Genomic DNA, 21,706 nt, shown 5'->3' with positions numbered 1-21,706 from the left:
CCTTACTCTCCCTCATTCATCAACGACCAACTGCACATAAAACCCCACAGAGTCTCTTATATAACCCCGATGATGAATTGGCCCACTAGTCTGTTCAGGAGGGCTTTTATGACGCACAATATTTTATACAAGGAGATGTTCTGTTTCCTCGTGGAATGATTGGATTTACTGTTCTATTGCAGGAGCATGCAGCAGTTGTCTGTATAAACACCCAGACATAGATCATTTTAATATAGGTTTTGCTGTGGCGCTAGCTGTGGCGCTAGCTGTGGAGATAGCTGTGGCGCTAGCTGTGGAGCTAGCTGTGGCGCTAGCTGTGGCGCTAGCTGTGGAGATAGCTGTGGAGATAGCTGTGGTGCTAGCTTTGGAGATAGCTGTGGAGATAGCTGTGGAGATAGCTGTGGCGCTAGCTGTGGAGATAGCTGTGGCGCTAGCTGTGGAGGTACAGTGAGGGGAAAAAAGTATTTGATCCCCTGCTGATTTTGTACGTTTGCCCACTGATAAAGAAATTATCAGTCTATAATTTGAATAATGGTAGGTTTATTTGAACTGTGAGAGACAGAATAACAACAAAAAAATCCTGAAAAACGCATGTCAAAAAATGTTATAAAATGATTTGCATTTTAATGAGGGAAATAAGTATTTGACCCCCTCTGCAAAACATGACTTAGTACTTGGTGGCAAAACCCTTGTTGGCAATCACAGAGGTCAGACATTTCTTGTAGTTGGCCACCAGGTTTGCACACATCTCAGGAGGGATTTTGTCCCACTCCTCTTTGCAGATCTTCTCCAAGTCATTCAGGTTTCGAGGCTGACGTTTGGCAACTCGAACCTTCAACTCCCTCCTTCATGGTTGCATCAACATGAACTCCTCAAAATATTACTTTTTGTTTTGACTCAACCGGTGTCACTTTCTTTATATCCATGTTGTCTGCTCAGCAACCTTCTGAATGAACCTTTTGATTTGCTCTCATTGTCTGGCCCTGTTGTTTCAGTATTTCAGCAGACATCAGTAACATGTTGTCTGGCCCTGTTGTTTCAGCAGACATCAGTAAACATGTTGTCTGGCCCTGTTGTTTCAGCAGACATCAGTAAACATGTTGTCTGGCCCTGTTGTTTCAGCAGACATCAGTAACATGTTATCTGGCCCTGTTGTTTCAGCAGACATCAGTAAACATGTTGTCTGGCCCTGTTGTTTCAGCAGACATCAGTAAACATGTTGTCTGGCCCTGTTGTTTCAGCAGACATCAGTAAACATGTTGTCTGGCCCTGTTGTTTCAGCAGACATCAGTAAACATGTTGTCTGGCCCTGTTGTTTCAGCAGACATCAGTAAACATGTTGTCTGGCCCTGTTGTTTCAGTATTTCAGCAGACATCAGTAACATGTTGTCTGGCCCTGTTGTTTCAGCAGACATCAGTAAACATGTTGTCTGGCCCTGTTGTTTCAGCAGACATCAGTAACATGTTATCTGGCCCTGTTGTTTCAGCAGACATCAGTAACATGTTATCTGGCCCTGTTGTTTCAGCAGACATCAGTAAACATGTTGTCTGGCCCTGTTGTTTCAGCAGACATCAGTAAACATGTTGTCTGGCCCTGTTGTTTCAGCAGACATCAGTAACATGTTGTCTGGCCCTGTTGTTTCAGCAGACATCAGTAAACATGTTGTCTGGCCCTGTTGTTTCAGCAGACATCAGTAACATGTTATCTGGCCCTGTTGTTTCAGCAGACATCAGTAACATGTTGTCTGGCCCTGTTGTTTCAGCAGACATCAGTAAACATGTTGTCTGGCCCTGTTGTTTCAGCAGACATCAGTAACATGTTGTCTGGCCCTGTTGTTTCAGCAGCCAGAGCAGACATCAGTAACATGTTGTCTGGCCCTGTTGTTTCAGCAGCCAGAGCAGACATCAGTAACATGTCTGCTGAGCGGTTCCGTATCTTCCGAGCAGAGAAGACGTACAGCGTGAACGCCGGGAAGTGGTACTTTGAGTTTGAGGTGCTGACGTCAGGGGAGATGAGGGTGGGCTGGGCGCGGCCCGGCTGTCTACCTGACCAGGAGCTGGGCTCTGACCAACACGCTTTCGTCTTCGACGGATTCAAGGTGAGTCAGGAATTTCCAACACACACCAAAAAAAATCTGATTGATTTGATGTTTATTTGAGGTTAATTGAGGTTTATTAAAAGAAATGTTTCAACTTGTAGAAGAAGTTTACAACGTGGAGACCTTCATATGTGTACACAGTGCTATCAGAGCACCTTATTTACCCAGAAGGCCTTTCATCCTTCCTAGACTTTAGGAAACTTTTGCTATTTCCTTTTTGGCAACTTCTAGGAACTTGTTCATACCTAGTTTCCATGATAATCTATATATGGTCTTTAGTTGAGTTACAGACGTGCTTTTCAGCCTGTTATTCTCTCAGTCGTCAGGGGAAACCTGATTTGGGGATTTCTGGTACATCATCAAAAATAAAGCAATCACGTTTTTTTTTTTTTTTGGACTCGTTCGGCGACGCCGACCTTGTGATGTTATTACGATGGTGTTGTGATGTCATTACGATGGTGTTGTGATGTCATTACGATGGTGTTGTGATGTCATTATGGGGTGTTGTGGTGTCATTATGGGGTGTTGTGGTGTCATTATGGGGTGTTGTGATGTCATTATGGGGTGTTGTGATGTCATTATGGGGTGTTGTGATGTCATTATGGGGTGTTGTGGTGTCATTATGGGGTGTTGTGGTGTCATTATGGGGTGTTGTGATGTCATTATGGGGTGTTGTGATGTCATTATGGGGTGTTGTGGTGTCATTATGGGGTGTTGTGATGTCATTATGGGGTGTTGTGATGTCATTATGGGGTGTTGTGATGTCATTATGGGGTGTTGTGGTGTCATTATGGGGTGTTGTGATGTCATTATGGGGTGTTGTGATGTCATTATGGGGTGTTGTGGTGTCATTACGATGGTGTTGTGGTGTCATTATGGGGTGTTGTGGTGTCATTATGGGGTGTTGTGATGTCATTATGGGGTGTTGTGGTGTCATTATGGGGTGTTGTGATGTCATTACGATGGTGTTGTGATGTCATTATGGGGTGTTGTGATGTCATTACGATGGTGTTGTGGTGTCATTATGGGGTGTTGTGGTGTCATTATGGGGTGTTGTGGTGTCGTTATGGGGTGTTGTGATGTCATTATGGGGTGTTGTGATGTCATTATGGGGTGTTGTGATGTCATTATGGGGTGTTGTGATGTCATTATGGGGTGTTGTGGTGTCATTACGATGGTGTTGTGGTGTAATTATGGGGTGTTGTGGTGTCATTATGGGGTGTTGTGATGTCATTATGAGGTGTTGTGGTGTCATTATGGGGTGTTGTGGTGTCATTATGGGGTGTTGTGGTGTCATTATGGGGTGTTGTGATGTCATTATGGGGTGTTGTTATGTCATTATGGGGTGTTGTGATGTCATTACGATGGTGTTGTGATGTCATTATGGGGTGTTGTGATGTCATTACGATGGTGTTGTGATGTCATTATGGGGTGTTGTGATGTCATTACGATGGTGTTGTGATGTCATTATGGGGTGTTGTGATGTCATTACGATGGTGTTGTGATGTCATTATGGGGTGTTGTGATGTCATTACGATGGTGTTATGATGTCGTTATGGGGTGTTGTGGTGTCATTATGGGGTGTTGTGGTGTCATTATGGGGTGTTATGATGTCGTTATGGGGTGTTGTGGTGTCATTATGGGGTGTTATGATGTCGTTATGGGGTGTTATGATGTCGTTATGGGGTGTTGTGGTGTCATTATGGGGTGTTGTGGTGTCATTATGGGGTGTTGTGGTGTCATTATGGGGTGTTATGATGTCGTTATGGGGTGTTGTGGTGTCATTATGGGGTGTTGTGGTGTCATTATGGGGTGTTATGATGTCGTTATGGGGTGTTGTGTGTAAATTGGTGAGAAAAAAAATCTATTTAACACAACAAAATACGGAATAAGTCAAGGGGTATGAATACTTCCTGAATGCACTGTATTTGCAACAACAACAACGACAACAGTGATCACATGACTTTTAAAATAACCCACTGGGCACAAACTGGTTGAATCAACGTTGTTTCCACATTATTCAACCAAGACATCTGATTGGATTAGCAAGAAGCCATCAATGATATGTCTCCCCCCCCCCCCCACCCCCCCCCCCCCCCCCCACCCAACCTTTAGCCTCGTTCCTATGACATGGTGAATTCTCCTGTTGAATTCACGTTCGTTGACAACTCATCCACATTTCTTTTGAAACTAGACGTTGAACTGACGTCTGCGCCCTTATAAACACCTTATAAACACCTTATAAGCAACTTATAAACACCTTATAAACACCTTATAAACACCTTATAAGCACCTTATAAACACCTTATAAACACCTTATAAACACCTTATAAGCAACTTATAAACACCTTATAAACACCTTATAAGCAACTTATAAACACCTTATAAACACCTTATAAACACCTTATAAGCAACTTATAAACACCTTATAAACACCTTATAAACACCTTATAAGCAACTTATAAACACCTTATAAACACCTTATAAACACCTTATAAGCAACTTATAAACACCTTGTAAACACCTTATAAACACCTTATAAGCAACTTATAAGCACCTTATAAACACCTTATAAACACCTTATAAACACCTTATAAACACCTTATAAGCAACTTATAAACACCTTATAAACACCTTATAATCACCTTATAAGCAACTTATAAACACCCTATAAACACCTTATAAACACCTTATAAGCACCTTATAAACACCTTATAAACACCTTATAAACTGCCCAAGCACCAAAAACCCCTGTTGTTTTTGACAAGTGGTAATAAATCACTCATATTGATTAGGAGAGCTGGTAGAGGAGAGCTGGTAGAGGAGAGCTGGTAGAGGAGAGCTGGTAGAAGACAGCTGGTAGAGGAGAGCTGGTAGAGGAGAGCTGGTAGAGGAGAGCTGGTAGAAGACAGCTGGTAGAAGACAGCTGGTAGAGGAGAGCTGGTAGAGGAGAGCTGGTAGAGGAGAGCTGGTAGAAGACAGCTGGTAGAAGACAGCTGGTAGAGGAGAGCTGGTAGAGGAGAGCTGGTAGAGGAGAGCTGGTAGAGGGGAGCTGGTAGAGGAGAGCTGGTAGAGGACAGCTGGTAGAGGAGAGCTGGTAGAGGAGAGCTGGTAGAAGACAGCTGGTAGAGGAGAGCTGGTAGAGGAGAGCTGGTAGAAGACAGCTGGTAGAGGAGAGCTGGTAGAGGAGAGCTGGTAGAGGAGAGCTGGTAGAGGAGAGCTGGTAGAAGACAGCTGGTAGAGGAGAGCTGGTAGAGGAGAGCTGGTAGAAGACAGCTGGTAGAGGAGAGCTGGTAGAGGAGAGCTGGTAGAGGAGAGCTGGTAGAAGACAGCTGGTAGAAGACAGCTGGTAGAGGAGAGCTGGTAGAGGAGAGCTGGTAGAAGACAGCTGGTAGAGGAGAGCTGGTAGAGGAGAGCTGGTAGAGGAGAGATGGTAGAGGGGAGCTGGTAGAGGAGAGCTGGTAGAGGACAGCTGGTAGAGGAGAGCTGGTAGAGGAGAGCTGGTAGAAGACAGCTGGTAGAGGCGAGCTGGTAGAGGAGAGCTGGTAGAAGACAGCTGGTAGAGGAGAGCTGGTAGAGGAGAGCTGGTAGAGGAGAGCTGGTAGAAGACAGCTGGTAGAGGAGAGCTGGTAGAGGAGAGCTGGTAGAAGACAGCTGGTAGAGGAGAGCTGGTAGAGGAGAGCTGGTAGAGGAGAGCTGGTAGAAGACAGCTGGTAGAGGAGAGCTGGTAGAGGAGAGCTGGTAGAAGACAGCTGGTAGAGGAGAGCTGGTAGAGGAGAGCTGGTAGAGGAGAGCTGGTAGAGGACAGCTGGTAGAGGACAGCTGGTAGAGGAGAGCTGGTAGAGGAGAGCTGGTAGAGTAGAGCTGGTAGAAGACAGCTGGTAGAGGAGAGCTGGTAGAAGACAGCTGGTAGAGGAGATCTGGTAGAAGACAGCTGGTAGAGGAGAGCTGGTAGAGGAGAGCTGGTAGAGGAGAGCTGGTAGAGGAGAGCTGGTAGAAGACAGCTGGTAGAGGAGAGCTGGTAGAAGACAGCTGGTAGAGGAGAGCTGGTAGAGGAGAGCTGGTAGAGGAGAGCTGGTAGAGGAGAGCTGGTAGAAGACAGCTGGTAGACGAGAGCTGGTAGAGGAGAGCTGGTAGAAGACAGCTGGTAGAGGAGAGCTGGTAGAAGACAGCTGGTAGAGGCCAGCTGGTAGAGGAGAGCTGGTAGAAGACAGCTGGTAGAGGACAGCTGGTAGAGGAAAGCTGGTAGAGGAGAGCTGGTAGAAGACAGCTGGTAGAAGACAGCTGGTAGAAGACAGCTGGTAGAGGAGAGCTGGTAGAGGAGAGCTGGTAGAGGAGACGTGGTAGAGGAGAGCTGGTAGAGGAGAGCTGGTAGAGGAGAGCTGGTAGAAGACAGCTGGTAGAAGACAGCTGGTACAGAAGAGCTGGTAGAAGACAGCTGGTAGAGGAGAGCTTGTTAGCTATACCTTGAAGTGTTGCATTGTGATTGAAGTCGCCATTCTGATAAGTGTTAATCACTCATGTCACTAGACAGTCAAATCATGAATTTAGGAAAAACGTTTGGCTTGAATGCACTGTTTAAATGTACATTCTACACGGGAACACTCTCTCTCATCTCCTCTCTTCTCTCTCTCTCTCTCTCTCTCTCTCTCTCTCTCTCTCCTCTTCACTCTCTCTCTCTCTCACCTCTTCTCTCTCTCTCTCTCTCTCTCTCTCTCTTCTCTCTCTCTATTCTCTCTCCTCTCTTCTCTCTCCCTCTCTTTCTCCTCTCTTCTCTCTCTCTCTCTCTCTCTCTCTCTCTCTCTCTCTCTCTCTCTCTATCCTCTCTTCTCTCTCTCTTCTCTCTCCTCTCTTCTCTCTCTCTCTCTCTCACCTCTTCTCTCTTCTCTCTCTCCTCTCTCTCCTCTCTCCTCTCTTCTCTCTCTCCCTCTCTTTCTCCTCTCTTCTCTCTCTCTCTCTCTCTCTCTCTCCTCTCTTCTCTCTTTCCTCTCTCCGCTCTTCTCTCTCTCTCTCTCTCTCTCTCTCTCCTCTTCACTCTCTCTCTCTCTCACCTCTTCTCTCTCTCTCTCTCTCTCTCTCTCTCTCTTCTCTCTCTCTATTCTCTCTCCTCTCTTCTCTCTCCCTCTCTTTCTCCTCTCTTCTCTCTCTCTCTCTCTCTCTCTCTCTCTCTCTCTCTATCCTCTCTTCTCTCTCTCTTCTCTCTCCTCTCTTCTCTCTCTCTCTCTCACCTCTTCTCTCTTCTCTCTCTCCTCTCTCTCCTCTCTCCTCTCTTTCTCTCTCTCCCTCTCTTTCTCCTCTCTTCTCTCTCTCTCTCTCTCTCTCTCTCTCTCTCCTCTCTTCTCTCTCTCTCGCTCTCTCTCTCTCTCTATTCTCTCTCCTCTCTTCTCTCTCTCTTTCTCCTCTCCTCTCTCTCCTCTCTCTCTCTTTCTCCTCTCCTCTCTCTCTCTCTCTCTCTCTCTCTCTCCTCTCCTCTCTTCTCTCTCTCTCTTCTCTTTCTCTCTCTCCCCCCCCCCCCACAGCTGGTTCTGACAATAGGGCTACTGGTTGGTTAGATGTGAATTTCTAGAGCGCTTATATCTATATTTTGTAATGTTGGATGTTCATTTCGGGAGGCTGCCATCACAGAAAAAGAGAATGAACCACGTTTCTTCTTTTTTAATTAACTTAAACGAATCCCGACCCGCCGTAGGATATCAGCAGTTAACAACGGTTGGCTGCTATTTAAGTGATCATTTTCGTTCCAAGTCCTGCGACCCCCCCCCCCCCCCCCCATAAATCAACAGTACTATAAAATGGGATACGAACGTCACCAATCTGAGGTTATAAAGAGGGGTGCTTCCCCCTGGTGGAGGGGGTTAGAACATCACCAATCTGAGGTTATAAAGAGGGGTGCTTCCCCCTGGTGGATGTGGTTAGAACATCAGCTTGTGTAATGTAGTAAACACCTGTAGTCAATGGAAAGAAAGTAGCGTAGTAACACTGAGTGGACGAAACATTAGGAACTCTTTCCATGACAGACTGATCAGGTAGAATCCAGGTGAAAGCTATGATCCCTTATTGATGTCACTTGTTAAATCCACTTCAGTCAGTGTAGATGAAGGGGGAGGAGACGGGTTAAAGAAGGATTTTTAAGCCTTGAGACAATTGAGACATGGATTGTGTATGTGTGCCATTCAGAGGGTGAATGGGCAAGACAAAATATTTAAGTGCCTTTGAACGGGGTATTGTAGTAGGTACCAGGCGCACCAGTTTGTGTCAAGAACTGCAACGCTGCTGGGTTTTTCACGCTCAACAGTTTCCTGTGTGTATGCAGAATGGTCCACCACCCAAAGGACATCCAGCCAACTGGACACAACTGTGGGAAGCATTAGAGTCAACATGGACCAGCATCCCCTGTGGAACGCTTTCAACACCTTGTAGAGTCCACGACCCGACGAATCGAAGCTGTTCTGAGGGCAAATGGGGGGTGCAACTCAAATATTAGGAAGGTGTTCCTAACGTTTTGTCCGCTCAGTGTATTTCTCTCTAGTTTAATCATTTAGAGATACAAAAATGCTCTTTATGCACAATTGAACTGGGCTCTAGAAAGATCTCCCAATGTGACTGTGTGTAGAAGCCCATTCAAATGGCATCCTATTCCCTATGTAGTGCACTACTTTTGATCAGAGCTCTATGGATCCTGGTGAAACGTAGTGCACTACAGAGGGAATAGGGTACCATTTGGGAGAGAGGGGGGGAGCTATTTCTGCTCTGTGAGAGGACACTGAGAGGTTACATAGAAGTGTGTGTGTGGGACGGAGTGGAGGGGGGGAGCCAGTACACTGTGGGACTGGAAATAGACTGAACGCGTTGGCTGATTGAGGATTCAAGGACTCTCCGTGTAATCATAGAGGGGGGAGGGGAGGGAGAGGAGGGGGAGGGGGGGGCAGAGAGGGAGAGGGAGGAGGCAGAGGGAGGGAGGAGGGGTGCAGAGAGGGAGAGAGGGGAGGCAGCTTGACTGTCACTCCTCTGTTAGAACTCTTCTATAGCAGTTTGACTGTCACTCCTCTATGTTAGAACTCTTCTATAGCAGTGTGACTGTCACTCCTCTATGTTATAACTCTTCTATAGCAGCTTGACTGTCACTCCTCTGTTAGAACTCTTCTGCAGCAGCTTGACTGTCACTCCTCTGTTAGAACTTTTCTATAGCAGCGTGACTGTCACTCCTCTATGTTAGAACTCTTCTATAGCAGCTTGACTGTCACTCCTCTGTTAGAACTCTTCTATAGCAGCTTGACTGTCACTCCTCTGTTAGAACTCTTCTATAGCAGCTTGACTGTCACTCCTCTGTTAGAACTCTTCTATAGCAGCTTGACTGTCACTCCTCTATGTTAGAACTCTTCTATAGCAGCTTGACTGTCACTCCTCTGTTAGAACTCTTCTATAGCAGTTTGACTGTCACCCCTCTATGTTATAACTCTTCTATAGCAGCTTGACTGTCACTCCTCTGTTAGAACTCTTCTATAGCAGCTTGACTGTCACTCCTCTATGTTAGAACTCTTCTATAGCAGCTTGACTGTCACTCCTCTGTTAGAACTATTCTATAGCAGCGTGCCTGTCACTCCTCTATGTTAGAACTTTTCTATAGCAGCTTGAGTGTCACTCCTCTATGTTAGAACTCTTCTATAGCAGCTTGACTGTCACACCTCTATGTTAGAACTCTTCTATAGCAGCATGACGGTCACTCCTCTGTTAGAACTCTTCTATAGCAGCGTGACTGTCACTCCTCTCTTAGAACTCTTCTATAGCAGCGTGACTGTCACTCCTCTATGTTACAACTCTTCTATAGCAGCTTGACTGTCACTCCTCTATGTTAGAACTCTTCTATAGCAGCTTGACTGTCACTCCTCTATGTTAGAACTCTTCTATAGCAGCATGACGGTCACTCCGCTATGTTAAGTCTCTTCTATAGCAGCTTGACTGTCACTCCTCTGTTAGAACTCTTCTATTGCAGCTTGACTGTCACTCCTCTATCTTAGAACTCTTCTATAGCAGCTTGACTGTCACTCCTCTGTTAGAACTATTCTATAGCAGCTTGACTGTCACTCCTCTGTTAGAACTCTTCTATAGCAGCTTGACTGTCACTCCTCTGTTAGAACTCTTCTATAGCAGCTTGACTGTCACTCCTCTATGTTAGAACTCTTCTATAGCAGCTTGACTGTCACTCCTCTGTTAGAACTCTTCTATAGCAGCATGACGGTCACTCCGCTATGTTAAGTCTCTTCTATAGCAGCTTGACTGTCACTCCTCTGTTAGAACTCTTCTATAGCAGCGTGACTGTCACTCCTCTATGTTACAACTCTTCTATAGCAGCTTGACTGTCACTCCTCTGTTAGAACTCTTCTATAGCAGCATGACGGTCACTCCGCTATGTTAAGTCTCTTCTATAGCAGCTTGACTGTCACTCCTCTGTTAGAACTCTTCTATTGCAGCTTGACTGTCACTCCTCTATCTTAGAACTCTTCTATAGCAGCTTGACTGTCACTCCTCTGTTAGAACTATTCTATAGCAGCTTGACTGTCACTCCTCTGTTAGAACTCTTCTATAGCAGCTTGACTGTCACTCCTCTGTTAGAACTCTTCTATAGCAGCTTGACTGTCACTCCTCTATGTTAGAACTCTTCTATAGCAGCTTGACTGTCACTCCTCTGTTAGAACTCTTCCATAGCAGCTTGACTGTCACCCCTCTATGTTAGAACTCTTCTATAGCAGCGTGACTGTCACTCCTCTGTTAGAACCCTTCTATAGCAGCGTGACTGTCACTCCTCTGTTAGAACTCTTCTGTAGCAGCTTGACTGTCACTCCTCTATGTTAGAACTCTTCTATAGCAGCTTGACTGTCACTCCTCTGTTAGAACTCTTCTATAGCAGCTTGACTGTCACTCCTCTGTTAGAACTCTTCTATAGCAGCTTGACTGTCACTCCTCTGTTAGAACTCTTCTATAGCAGCGTGACTGTCACCCCTCTCTGTTGTTTATAATACATTGCCTATATCTACACACCCCAGAGTTAGTACTTGGTGGAAACACCTTTTCCATTACAGCTGTATGACATCTGGACCAACTTTACACAGTTCTTAGGCCAACATTCAGTATATCCATAGTTTTTGTAAAAAAAAAAATTTGCTGAAGCTCATTACATTTGTTTGGGAATCTTTGATGGACAAGCAATATTCAAAACCTTGTCTCTGATTTTCAAACAAATTGAAGTCCGGTAGAGACTGGGGAGTTTGTCAGGATGAAAAAAAAATTTAAATTTAAAATTTGAAAGGATCAAAGCCCAGGTGAAAAGTTGAAGGAAAACCTCAGTCTTCTGAAAACCCTTGTATTTGGGGGTTTATTATTCTGCAGGACACAAATGTTAATACCAAAGACACACCAGAAAGACTTTTCCAAGAGATGTTCCTGAGTGGTCCAGTCTCAGTCCTGCCTTAAATATGTTTTGAAATTCAGAGACAAAATGTGATTATTGCATCAATGATTCCCAAACAAATTTAATCAAATCAAAATCAAATCAAATCAAATGTATTTATAAAGCCCTTCTTCTTACATCAGCTGATATCTCAAAGTGCTGAAACAGAAACCCAGCCTAAAACCCCAAACAGCAAACAATGCAGGTGTAGAAGCTTGAGCATTTTATTTAATGAGCTTGAGCATTTTTTATTATTTATTTTTCTACAAAAAAAACAATGGTTATATGTCATCCTAAGAGTTGTGGAAAGGTTGGTCGAATCTTATTCACAATGATTCCCAGCTGTAATGGCTGACAAAGTGTTTCCACCAGTATTCACTCTGGGGGGTGAAGACAGACGCGGACAAGACATCTCAGGTTGTGTATGTAACCGATGTGAAATGGCTAGTTAGTTAGGGGACGGAACCTACACTGTTACATGTAGATCTGTAGGAAAAACGTCATATGTCTTCCCCTTTTAGATAACATTTAAAGGCAGAACAATGTGAAGAATATGCAAGGATGATGTGGGCTGTGTGTGTTTTAAACATGCTTTGTTGACTGTGTGTGTGTGTGTGTGTGTGTGTGTGTGTGTGTGTGTGTGTGTGTGTGTGTGTGTGTGTGTGTGTGTGTGTGTGTGTGTGTGTGTTTAAACATGCTTTGTTGACTGTGTGTGTGTGTGTGTGTGTGTGTGTGTGTGTGTGTGTGTGTGTAAACATGCTTTGTTGACTGTGTGTGTGTGTGTGTGTGTGTGTGTGTGTGTGTGTTTAAACATGCTTTGCAATCGGAAAGTATTCAGACCCCTTGACATTTTAAACATTTTGTTATGTTACAGCCTTATTCTAAAATTTATATATTTTTTAATCCCCTCATGAATCTACACACAATACCCCATAATGACAAAGCAAAAAAAGTAATTATTTTAATTCTAGCACATTTAAAAAAAATAAAAAACAGATATCACATTTATATCAGTATTCAGACCCTTTACTCAGCACCTTGTTGAATCACCTTTGACAGCGATTACAGCCTTGAGTCTTCTTGGGTATGACGCTACAAGCTTGGCACACCTGTATTTGGGGAGTTTCTCCCATTCTTCTCTGCAGATCCTCTCAAGCTCTGTCAGGTTGGATGGGGAGCGTCGCTGCACAGCTATTTTCATGTCTCTTCAGAGATGTTAGATCGGGTTCAAGTCCGGGCTCTGGCTGGGCCACTCAAGGACATTCAGAGACTTGTCCCGAAGCCACTCCTGTATTGTCTTGGCTGTGTGCTTAGGGTCGTTGTCCTGTTGGAAGGTGAACCTTTGCCCCAGTCTGAGGTCCTGAGCACTCTGGAGCAGGTTTTCATCAAGGATCTCTCTGTACTTTTCTCTGTTCATCTTCCCCTCGATCCTGACTGGTCTCCCAGTCCCTGCCGCTGAAAAACATGGTGCCAGGTTTCCTCCAGATGTGACGATTGGCATTTAGGCCAAAGAGTTCAATCTTGGTTTCATCAGACCAGAAAACATTGTTTCTCATGGTCTGAGAGTTCTTTAGGTGACATTTGGCAAACTCCAAGCAGGCTGTCATGTGCCTTTTACTGAGGAGTGGCTTCCGTTTGACCACTCTACCATAAAGGTCTGATTGGTGGAGTGCTGCAAAGATGGTTGTCCTTCTGGAAGGTTCTCCCATCTCCACAGAGGAACTCTGGAGCTCTATCAGACTGACCATTGGTTTCTTGGTCACCTCCCTGACCAAGGCCCTTCTCCCCCAATTGCTCAGTTTGTCTTGGTGGTTCCAAACTTCTTCCATTTAAAAATGATGAAGGCCACTGTGTTCTTGGGGACCTTCAATGCTGCAGACATTTTTTGGTACCCTTCCCCAGATCTGTGCCTCAACACAATCATATCTCTGACCTCAACAGACAATTCCTTCGACCTCATGGCTTGGTTTTTGCTCTGACATGCACTGTCAACTGTGGGACCTTATATAAACAGGTGTGTGCCTTTCCAAATCATGTCCAATCATTTGAATTTACCACAGGTGGACTCCAATCAAGTTGTAGAAACATCTCAAGGATGATCAATGGAAACAGGATGCACCTGAGCTCAATTTTCGAATCTCATAGCAAAGGGTCTGAATACTTATGTAAATAAGGTATTTCTGTTTTGTTTTTTTGTTTTTTTTAAACCTCTTTTCACTTTGTTATTATGGGGTATTGTGTGTAGATTGAGGAGGATTTTTATTTATTTAATACATTTTTGAATAAGGCTGTAATGTAACAAAATGTGGGGAAAAAGGGAAGGGGTCTGAATACTTTCAGAAGACACTGTCACGTCCTGACCAGTAAAGGGGTCATTTGTAATTGTAGTATGGTCCAGGGCGTGGCAGGGGGTGTTTGTTTTGTGTGTTTGTTTTTTTTTTTTATTCTAGGGGATTTTGGTTCTAGTTTTCTATTTCTATGTTTATTTTTCCGTGTTTGGCCGAGTATGGTTTCCAATCAGAGGCAGGTGTTTTTCGTTGTCTCTGATTGGAAACCATACTTAGGCAGCCTGTTTTTTTCCTTTGGGTTTGTGGGTAGTTGTTTTCTGTATAGCCTTGCAGAACTGTTGATTGTGGGTTTATTGTTTTCGTTTAAGCGTTCACTTTATTTAAATAATTAAAAGAAGATGAGCACTATATCCGCTGCGTTTTGGTCCCCTTTCATCGACGCATGTGACAGACACTATATACCTGTGTGTGTGTGTGTGTGTGTGTGTGTGTGTGTGTGTGTGTGTGTGTGTGTGTGTGTGTGTGTGTGTGTGTGTGTGTTTTAAACATGCTTTGTTGACTGTGTGTGTGTGTGTGTTTTAAACATGCTTTGTTGACTGTGTGTGTGTGTGTGTGTGTGTGTGTGTGTGTGTGTGTGTGTGTGTGTGTGTGTGTGTGTGTGTGTGTTTAAACATGCTTTGTTGACTGTGTGTGTGTGTGTGTATGTGTGTGTGTGTGTGTGTTTAAACATGCTTTGTTGACTGTGTGTGTGTGTGTGTGTGTGTGTGTGTGTTTAAACATGCTTTGTTGACTGTGTGTGTGTGTGTGTGTGTGTGTGTGTGTTTAAACATGCTTTGTTGACTGTGTGTGTGTGTGTGTGTGTGTGTGTGTGTGTGTGTGTGTGTGTGTGTGTAAACATGCTTTGTTGACTGTGTGTGTGTGTGTGTGTGTGTGTGTGTGTGTGTGTGTGTGTGTGTGTGTGTGTGTGTGTGTGTGTGTAAACATGCTTTGTTGACTGTGTGTGTGTATTTGTGTGTGTTTAAACATGCTTTGCAATCGGAAAGTATTCAGACCCCTTGACATTTTAAACATTTTGTTATGTTACAGCCTTATTCTAAAATATATATATTTTTTAATCCCCTCATGAATCTACACACAATACCCCATAATGACAAAGCAAAAAAAGTAATTATTTTAATTCTAGCACATTTAAAAAAAATAAAAAACAGATATCACCTTTATATCAGTATTCAGACCCTTTACTCAGTACTTTGTTGAATCACCTTTGGCAGCGATTACAGCCTTGAGTCTTCTTGGGTATGACGCTACAAGCTTGGCACACCTGTATTTGGGGAGTTTCTCCCATTCTTCTCTGCAGATCCTCTCAAGCTCTGTCAGGTTGGATGGGGAGCGTCGCTGCACAGCTATTTTCAGGTCTCTCCAGAGATGTTAGATCGGGTTCAAGTCCGGGCTCTGGCTGGGCCACTCAAGGACATTCAGAGACTTGTCCCGAAGCCACTCCTGTATTGTCTTGGCTGTGTGCTTAGGGTCGTTGTCCTGTTGGAAGGTGAACCTTTGCCCCAGTCTGAGGTCCTGAGCAGGTTTTCATCAAGGATCTCTCTGTACTTTTCTCTGTTCATCTTCCCCTCGATCCTGACTGGTCTCCCAGTCCCTGCCGCTGAAAAACATGGTGCCAGGTTTCCTCCAGATGTGACGATTGGCATTTAGGCCAAAGAGTTCAATCTTGGTTTCATCAGACCAGAGAACATTGTTTCTCATGGTCAGAGTCCTTTAGGTGCTTTTTGGAAAACTCCAAGTAGGCTGTCATGTGCTTTTTATTGAGGATTGGTTACCGTTTGACCACTCTACCATAAAGGTCTGATTGGTGGAGTGCTGCAAAGATGGTTGTCCTTCTGGAAGATTCTCCAATCTCCACAGAGGAACTCTGGAGCTCTATCAGAGTGACCATTGGTTTCTTGGTCACCTCCCTGACCAAGGCCCTTCTCCCCCAATTGCTCAGTTTGGATGGGCGGCCAGCTCTAGGAAGAGTCTTGGTGGTTCCATACTTCTTCCATTTAAAAATGATGAAGGCAACTGTGTTCTTGGGGACCTTCAATGCTGCAGACATTTTTTGGTACCCTTCCCCAGATCTGTACCTCGACACAATCCTGTCTCGGAGCTCTAAGGACAATTCCTTCGACCTCATGGCTTGGTTTTTGCTCTGACATGCACTGTCAACTGCGGGACCTTATATAGACAGGTGTGTGCCTTTCCAAATCATGTCCAATCAATTGAATTTACCACAAGTGGACTCCAATCAAGTTGTAGAAACATCTCAAGGATGATCAATGGAAACAGGATGCACCTGAACTCAATTTTCGAATCTCATAGCAAAGGGTCTGAATACTTATGTAAATAATGTATTTCTCTTTTGTTTTTTTTGTTTTTTTTAAACCTGTTTTCACTTTGTTATTATGGTGTATTGTGTGCAGATTGAGGAGGATTTTTATGTATTTAATACATTTTTGAATAAGGCTGTAATGTAACAAAATGTGGGGAAAAAGGGAAGGGGTCTGAATACTTTCAGAAGACACTGTCACGTCCTGACCAGTAAAGGGGTCATTTGTAATTGTAGTATGGTCCAGGGCGTGGCAGGGGGTGTTTGTTTTGTGTGTTGTTTTTTTTTTTTTTTTCTAGGGGATTTTGGTTCTAGTTTTCTATTTCTATGTTTATTTTTCCGTGTTTGGCCGAGTATGGTTTCCAATCAGAGGCAGGTGTTTTTCGTTGTCTCTGATTGGAAACCATACTTAGGCAGCCTGTTTTTTTCCTTTGGGTTTGTGGGTAGTTGTTTTCTGTATAGTCTGTATAGCCTTGAAGAACTGTTGATTGTGGGTTTATTGTTTTCGTTTAAGCGTTCACTTTATTTAAATAATTAAAAGAAGATGAGCACTATACCCGCTGCGTTTTGGTCCCCTTTCATCGACGCATGTGACAGACACTATATACCTGTGTGTGTGTGTGTGTGTGTGTGTGTGTGTGTGTGTGTGTGTGTGTGTGTGTGTGTGTGCGTGTGTGTGTGTGTTCCAGGCCCAGCTGTGGCACCAAGGTAACGAGCACTTCGGCAGGTCATGGGCTCCAGGTGACGTGGTGGGCTGTATGGTTGATCTGAACGAACACACCATGATGTTTACCCACAATGGAGAGGTGCTCCTGGACCACTCAGGGTCTGAATTGGCCTTCAAGGACTTTGAGGTTTGGGAAGGTCAGTGTCTGAACTGCTACTCAACATGACTATCTTACGTTACCCTATGGGCCATGTCTGTCCTACTGTCTACCCCACCCTATGGGCCATGTCTGTCCTACTGTCTACCCCACCCTATGGTCCATGTCTGTCCTACTGTCTACCCCACCCTATGGTCCATGTCTGTCCTACTGTCTACCCCACCCTATGGTCCATGTCTGTCCTACTGTCTACCCCACCCTATGGTCCATGTCTGTCCTGCTGTCTACCCCACCCTATGGTCCATATCTGTCCTACTGTCTACCCCACCCTATGGTCCATGTCTGTCCTACTGTCTACCCCACCCTATGGTCCATGTCTGTCCTACTGTCTACCCCACCCTATGGTCCATGTCTGTCCTACTGTCTACCCCACCCTAGGTGTTAGAGTTTGTCCTATTGTCAATCCCTGTCTGTCTGTTAGCTTACTCTCAACACCAACACCAACACCATCCTATTTGTCAGAAGAGATGTTCTGGCTGGAGCTAGAGAGGAGCTTTCCTGTCCCTTTGCTGAAGAAGTTTAACCGAGGTGGACTTAAACCAAACGGTTGTCAGTTGACCAACGTATAGTCACTAGAGAATAAACTGGATGAGCTCCGTTCTAGACCATCCTATCAACGGACCTAAAATAAAAACGGTAATATTATTTCTTCTCTGAGTCGTGGCTGAACAAGGATATGGATAATATACTGTACATCTCGTTGCCTTTTCCTACGCATCGTCAAGACCGGTCGGCAGCCTCGGGGTAAGGTGGGGGGGGGGGACAGGGTGCTTTTTCTACTGGTACCCTGTGTATATAGCCATGTTATTACCTGGTACCCTGTGTATATAGCCATGTTATTACCTGGTACCCTGTGTATATAGCCATGTTATTACCTGGTACCCTGTGTATATAGCCATGTTATTACCTGGTACCCTGTGTATATAGCCATGTTATTACCTGGTACTCTGTGTATATAGCCATGTTATTACCTGGTACCCTGTGTATATAGCCATGTTATTACCTGGTACCCTGTGTATATAGCCATGTTATTACCTGGTACCCTGTGTATATAGCCATGTTATTACCTGGTACCCTGTGTATATAGCCATGTTATTACCCAGCTTATTACCTGTAACCTGTTGTATATAGCCATGTTATTACATGGTACCCTGTGTATATAGCCATGTTATTACCTGGTACCCTGTGTATATAGCCATGTTATTACCTGGTACCCTGTGTATATAGCCATGTTATTACCCAGCAGGCTGAGTGTCCAGAACACATTGATGTCAGTGTTTCCTACTGGTTAGGATAAGAACACATTGATGTCAGTGTTTCCTACTGGTTAGGATAAGAACACATTGATGTCAGTGTTTCCTACTGGTTAGGATAAGAACACATTGATGTCAGTGTTTCCTACTGGTTAGGATAAGAACAACATTGATGTCAGTGTTTCCTACTGGTTAGGATAAGAACACATTGATGTCAGTGTTTCCTACTGGTTAGGATAAGATAAGAACACATTGATGTCAGTGTTTCCTACTGGTTAGGATAAGAACACATTGATGTCAGTGTTTCCTACTGGTTAGGATAAGAACACATTGATGTCAGTGTTTCCTACTGGTTAAGATAAGAACACATTGATGTCAGTGTTTCCTACTGGTTAGGATAAGAACACATTGATGTCAGTGTTTCCTACTGGTTAGGATAAGATAAGAACACATTGATGTCAGTGTTTCCTACCGGTTAGGATAAGAACACATTGATGTCAGTGTTTCCTACTGGTTAGGATAAGAACACATTGATGTCAGTGTTTCCTGCTGGTTAGGATAAGAACACATTGATGTCAGTGTTTCCTACTGGTTAGGATAAGAACACATTGATGTCAGTGTTTCCTACTGGTTAGGATAAGAACACATTGATGTCAGTGTTTCCTACTGGTTAGGATAAGAACACATTGATGTCAGTGTTTCCTACTGGTTAGGATAAGAACACATTGATGTCAGTGTTTCCTACTGGTTAGGATAAGATAAGAACACATTGATGTCAGTGTTTCCTACTGGTTAGGATAAGAACACATTGATGTCAGTGTTTCCTACTGGTTAGGATAAGAACACATTGATGTCAGTGTTTCCTACTGGTTAAGATAAGAACACATTGATGTCAGTGTTTCCTACTGGTTAGGATAAGAACACATTGATGTCAGTGTTTCCTACTGGTTAGGATAAGATAAGAACACATTGATGTCAGTGTTTCCTACTGGTTAGGATAAGAACACATTGATGTCAGTGTTTCCTACTGGTTAGGATAAGAACACATTGATGTCAGTGTTTCCTACTGGTTAGGATAAAATAAGAACACATTGATGTCAGTGTTTCCTATTGGTTAGGATAAGAACACATTGATGTCAGTGTTTCCTACTGGTTAGGATAAGAAAAAATTGATGTCAGTGTTTCCTACTGGTTAGGATAAGAACACATTGATGTCAGTGTTTCCTACTGGTTAGGATAAGATAAGAACACATTGATGTCAGTGTTTCCTACTGGTTAGGATAAGAACACATTGATTGTCAGTGTTTTCCTACTGGTTAGGATAAGATAAGAACACATTGATGTCAGTGTTTCCTACTGGTTAGGATAAAAGAACCATTGATGTCAGTGTTTCCTACTGGTTAGGATAAGATAAGACACTTGATGTCAGTGTTTCACTGGTTAGGATAAGACACATTGATGTCAGTGTTTCCTATTGGTTAGGATAAGAACACACTGATTGTGTGTTCCTACGGTTAGGATAAGATAAGAACACATTGATCAGTGTTCCTACTGGTTAGGATAATAAGAAACACATTGATGTCAGTGTTTCCTACTGGTTAGGATAATAAGACACATTGATGAAGAACACATTGATGTCAGTGTTTCCTACTGGTATAATATACTTGATGTCAGTGTTTCCTACTGGTTAGGATAGGAACACATTGATGTCAGTGTTTCCTGCTGGTTAGGATAAGAACACATTGATGTCAGTGTTACCTACTGGTTAGGATAAGAACACATTGATGTCAGTGTTACCTACTGGTTAGGATAAGAACACATTGATGTCAGTGTTTCCTACTGGTTAGGATAAGAACACATTGATGTCAGTGTTTCCTACTGGTTAGGATAAGAACACATTGATGTCAGTGTTTCCTACTGGTTAGGATAAGATAAGAACACATTGATGTCAGTGTTTCCTACTGGTTAGGATAAGAACACATTGATGTCAGTGTTTCCTATTGGTTAGGATAAGATAAGAACACATTGATGTCAGTGTTTCCTACTGGTTAGGATAAGAACACATTGATGTCAGTGTTTCCTACTGGTTAGGATAAGATAAGAACACATTGATGTCAGTGTTCCTACTGGTTAGGATAAGAACACATTGATGTCAGTGTTTCCTACTGGTTAGGATAAGAACACATTGATGTCAGTGTTTCCTACTGGTTAAGATAAGAACACATTGATGTCAGTGTTTCCTACTGGTTAGGATAAGATAAGAACACATTGATGTCAGTGTTGGTCACTGTAGCAGAAAGTACATGTAGACCAGAGGAGGCTGGTGAGGGGAGGAAGGCTCATAATAATGACCGGAACGGAGCGAATGGAACGGCATCAACCACCTGGAAACCATGGAAACCATGTATTTAATGTATTTGATACTATTCTGGCTCCTGCCCTATGGGCCGTTTTAACTCCTGCCCTATGGGCCGTTCTGGCTCCTGCCCAATGGGCCGTTCTGGCTCCTGCCCTATGGGCCGTCCTGGCTCCTGCCCTATGGGCCGTTCTGGCTCCTGCCCTATGGGCCGTTCTGGCTCCTGCCCTATGGGCCGTCCTGGCTCCTGCCCTATGGGCCGTCCTGGCTCCTGCCCTATGGGCCGTTCTGGCTCCTACCCTATGGGCCGTTCTGGCTCCTACCCTATGGGCCGTTCTGGCTCCTGCCCTATGGGCCGTCCTGGCTCCTGCCCTATGGGCCGTTCTGGTTCCTGTCCTATGGGCCGTTCTGGCTCCTACCCTATGGGCCGTTCTGGCTCCTACCCTATGGGCCGTTCTGGCTCCTGCCCTATGGGCCGTTCTGGCTCCTGCCCTATGGGCCGTCCTGGCTCCTGCCCTATGGGCCGTTCTGGTTCCTGTCCTATGGGCCGTTCTGGCTCCTACCCTATGGGCCGTTCTGGCTCCTACCCTATGGGCCGTTCTGGCTCCTGCCCTATGGGCCGTCCTGGCTCCTGCCCTATGGGCCGTCCTGGCTCCTGCCCTATGGGCCGTCCTGGCTCGGACAAGGCTTACGTTCTTCTAACGGGTTAACATAACAATGTCCTCTCTGTCCTCTCCGTAGGTTTCATCCCGGTCTGCAGCCTGGGCGTATGCCAGGTTGGGAGGATGAACTTCGGTAAAGACGTAAGCACGCTGAAGTACTTCACCATCTGCGGCCTGCAGGAAGGCTACGAGCCCTTCGCCGTCAACATGAACAGAGACCTCACCATGTGGCTCAGCAAGAGACTGTCTCAGTTCATCCCTGTGCCTCCGCAGCATGAACACATTGAGGTGAGAGTCAAGTCGCCGTCAGTTGCCTTTAAAACGTTCCGTTGAACAAGA

General features: G+C 44.5%; 1 protein-coding gene across 1 annotated transcript in view; it reads left to right on the top strand.

The window, feature by feature from the left end:
- ryr2a (ryanodine receptor 2a (cardiac)) overlaps window positions 1-21,706 on the top strand; it is a gene marked incomplete at its 3' end in the record, with an annotated part of 473,963 nt that overhangs the window by 252,807 nt on the left and 199,450 nt on the right. Inside the window, 3 exon segments of the mRNA XM_029748619.1 lie at window positions 1,891-2,099; window positions 16,902-17,076; window positions 21,447-21,655. Coding sequence (XP_029604479.1) covers window positions 1,891-2,099; window positions 16,902-17,076; window positions 21,447-21,655 — 593 coding nt within the window.

Source organism: Salmo trutta, unplaced genomic scaffold, assembly GCF_901001165.1.
Source record: "Salmo trutta unplaced genomic scaffold, fSalTru1.1, whole genome shotgun sequence".
In the NCBI taxonomy this organism is placed as follows: domain Eukaryota; kingdom Metazoa; phylum Chordata; class Actinopteri; order Salmoniformes; family Salmonidae; genus Salmo; species Salmo trutta.
The sequence above is the reverse complement of the archived record's forward strand: the minus strand, read 5'-3'. Positions and strand labels throughout refer to the sequence as shown.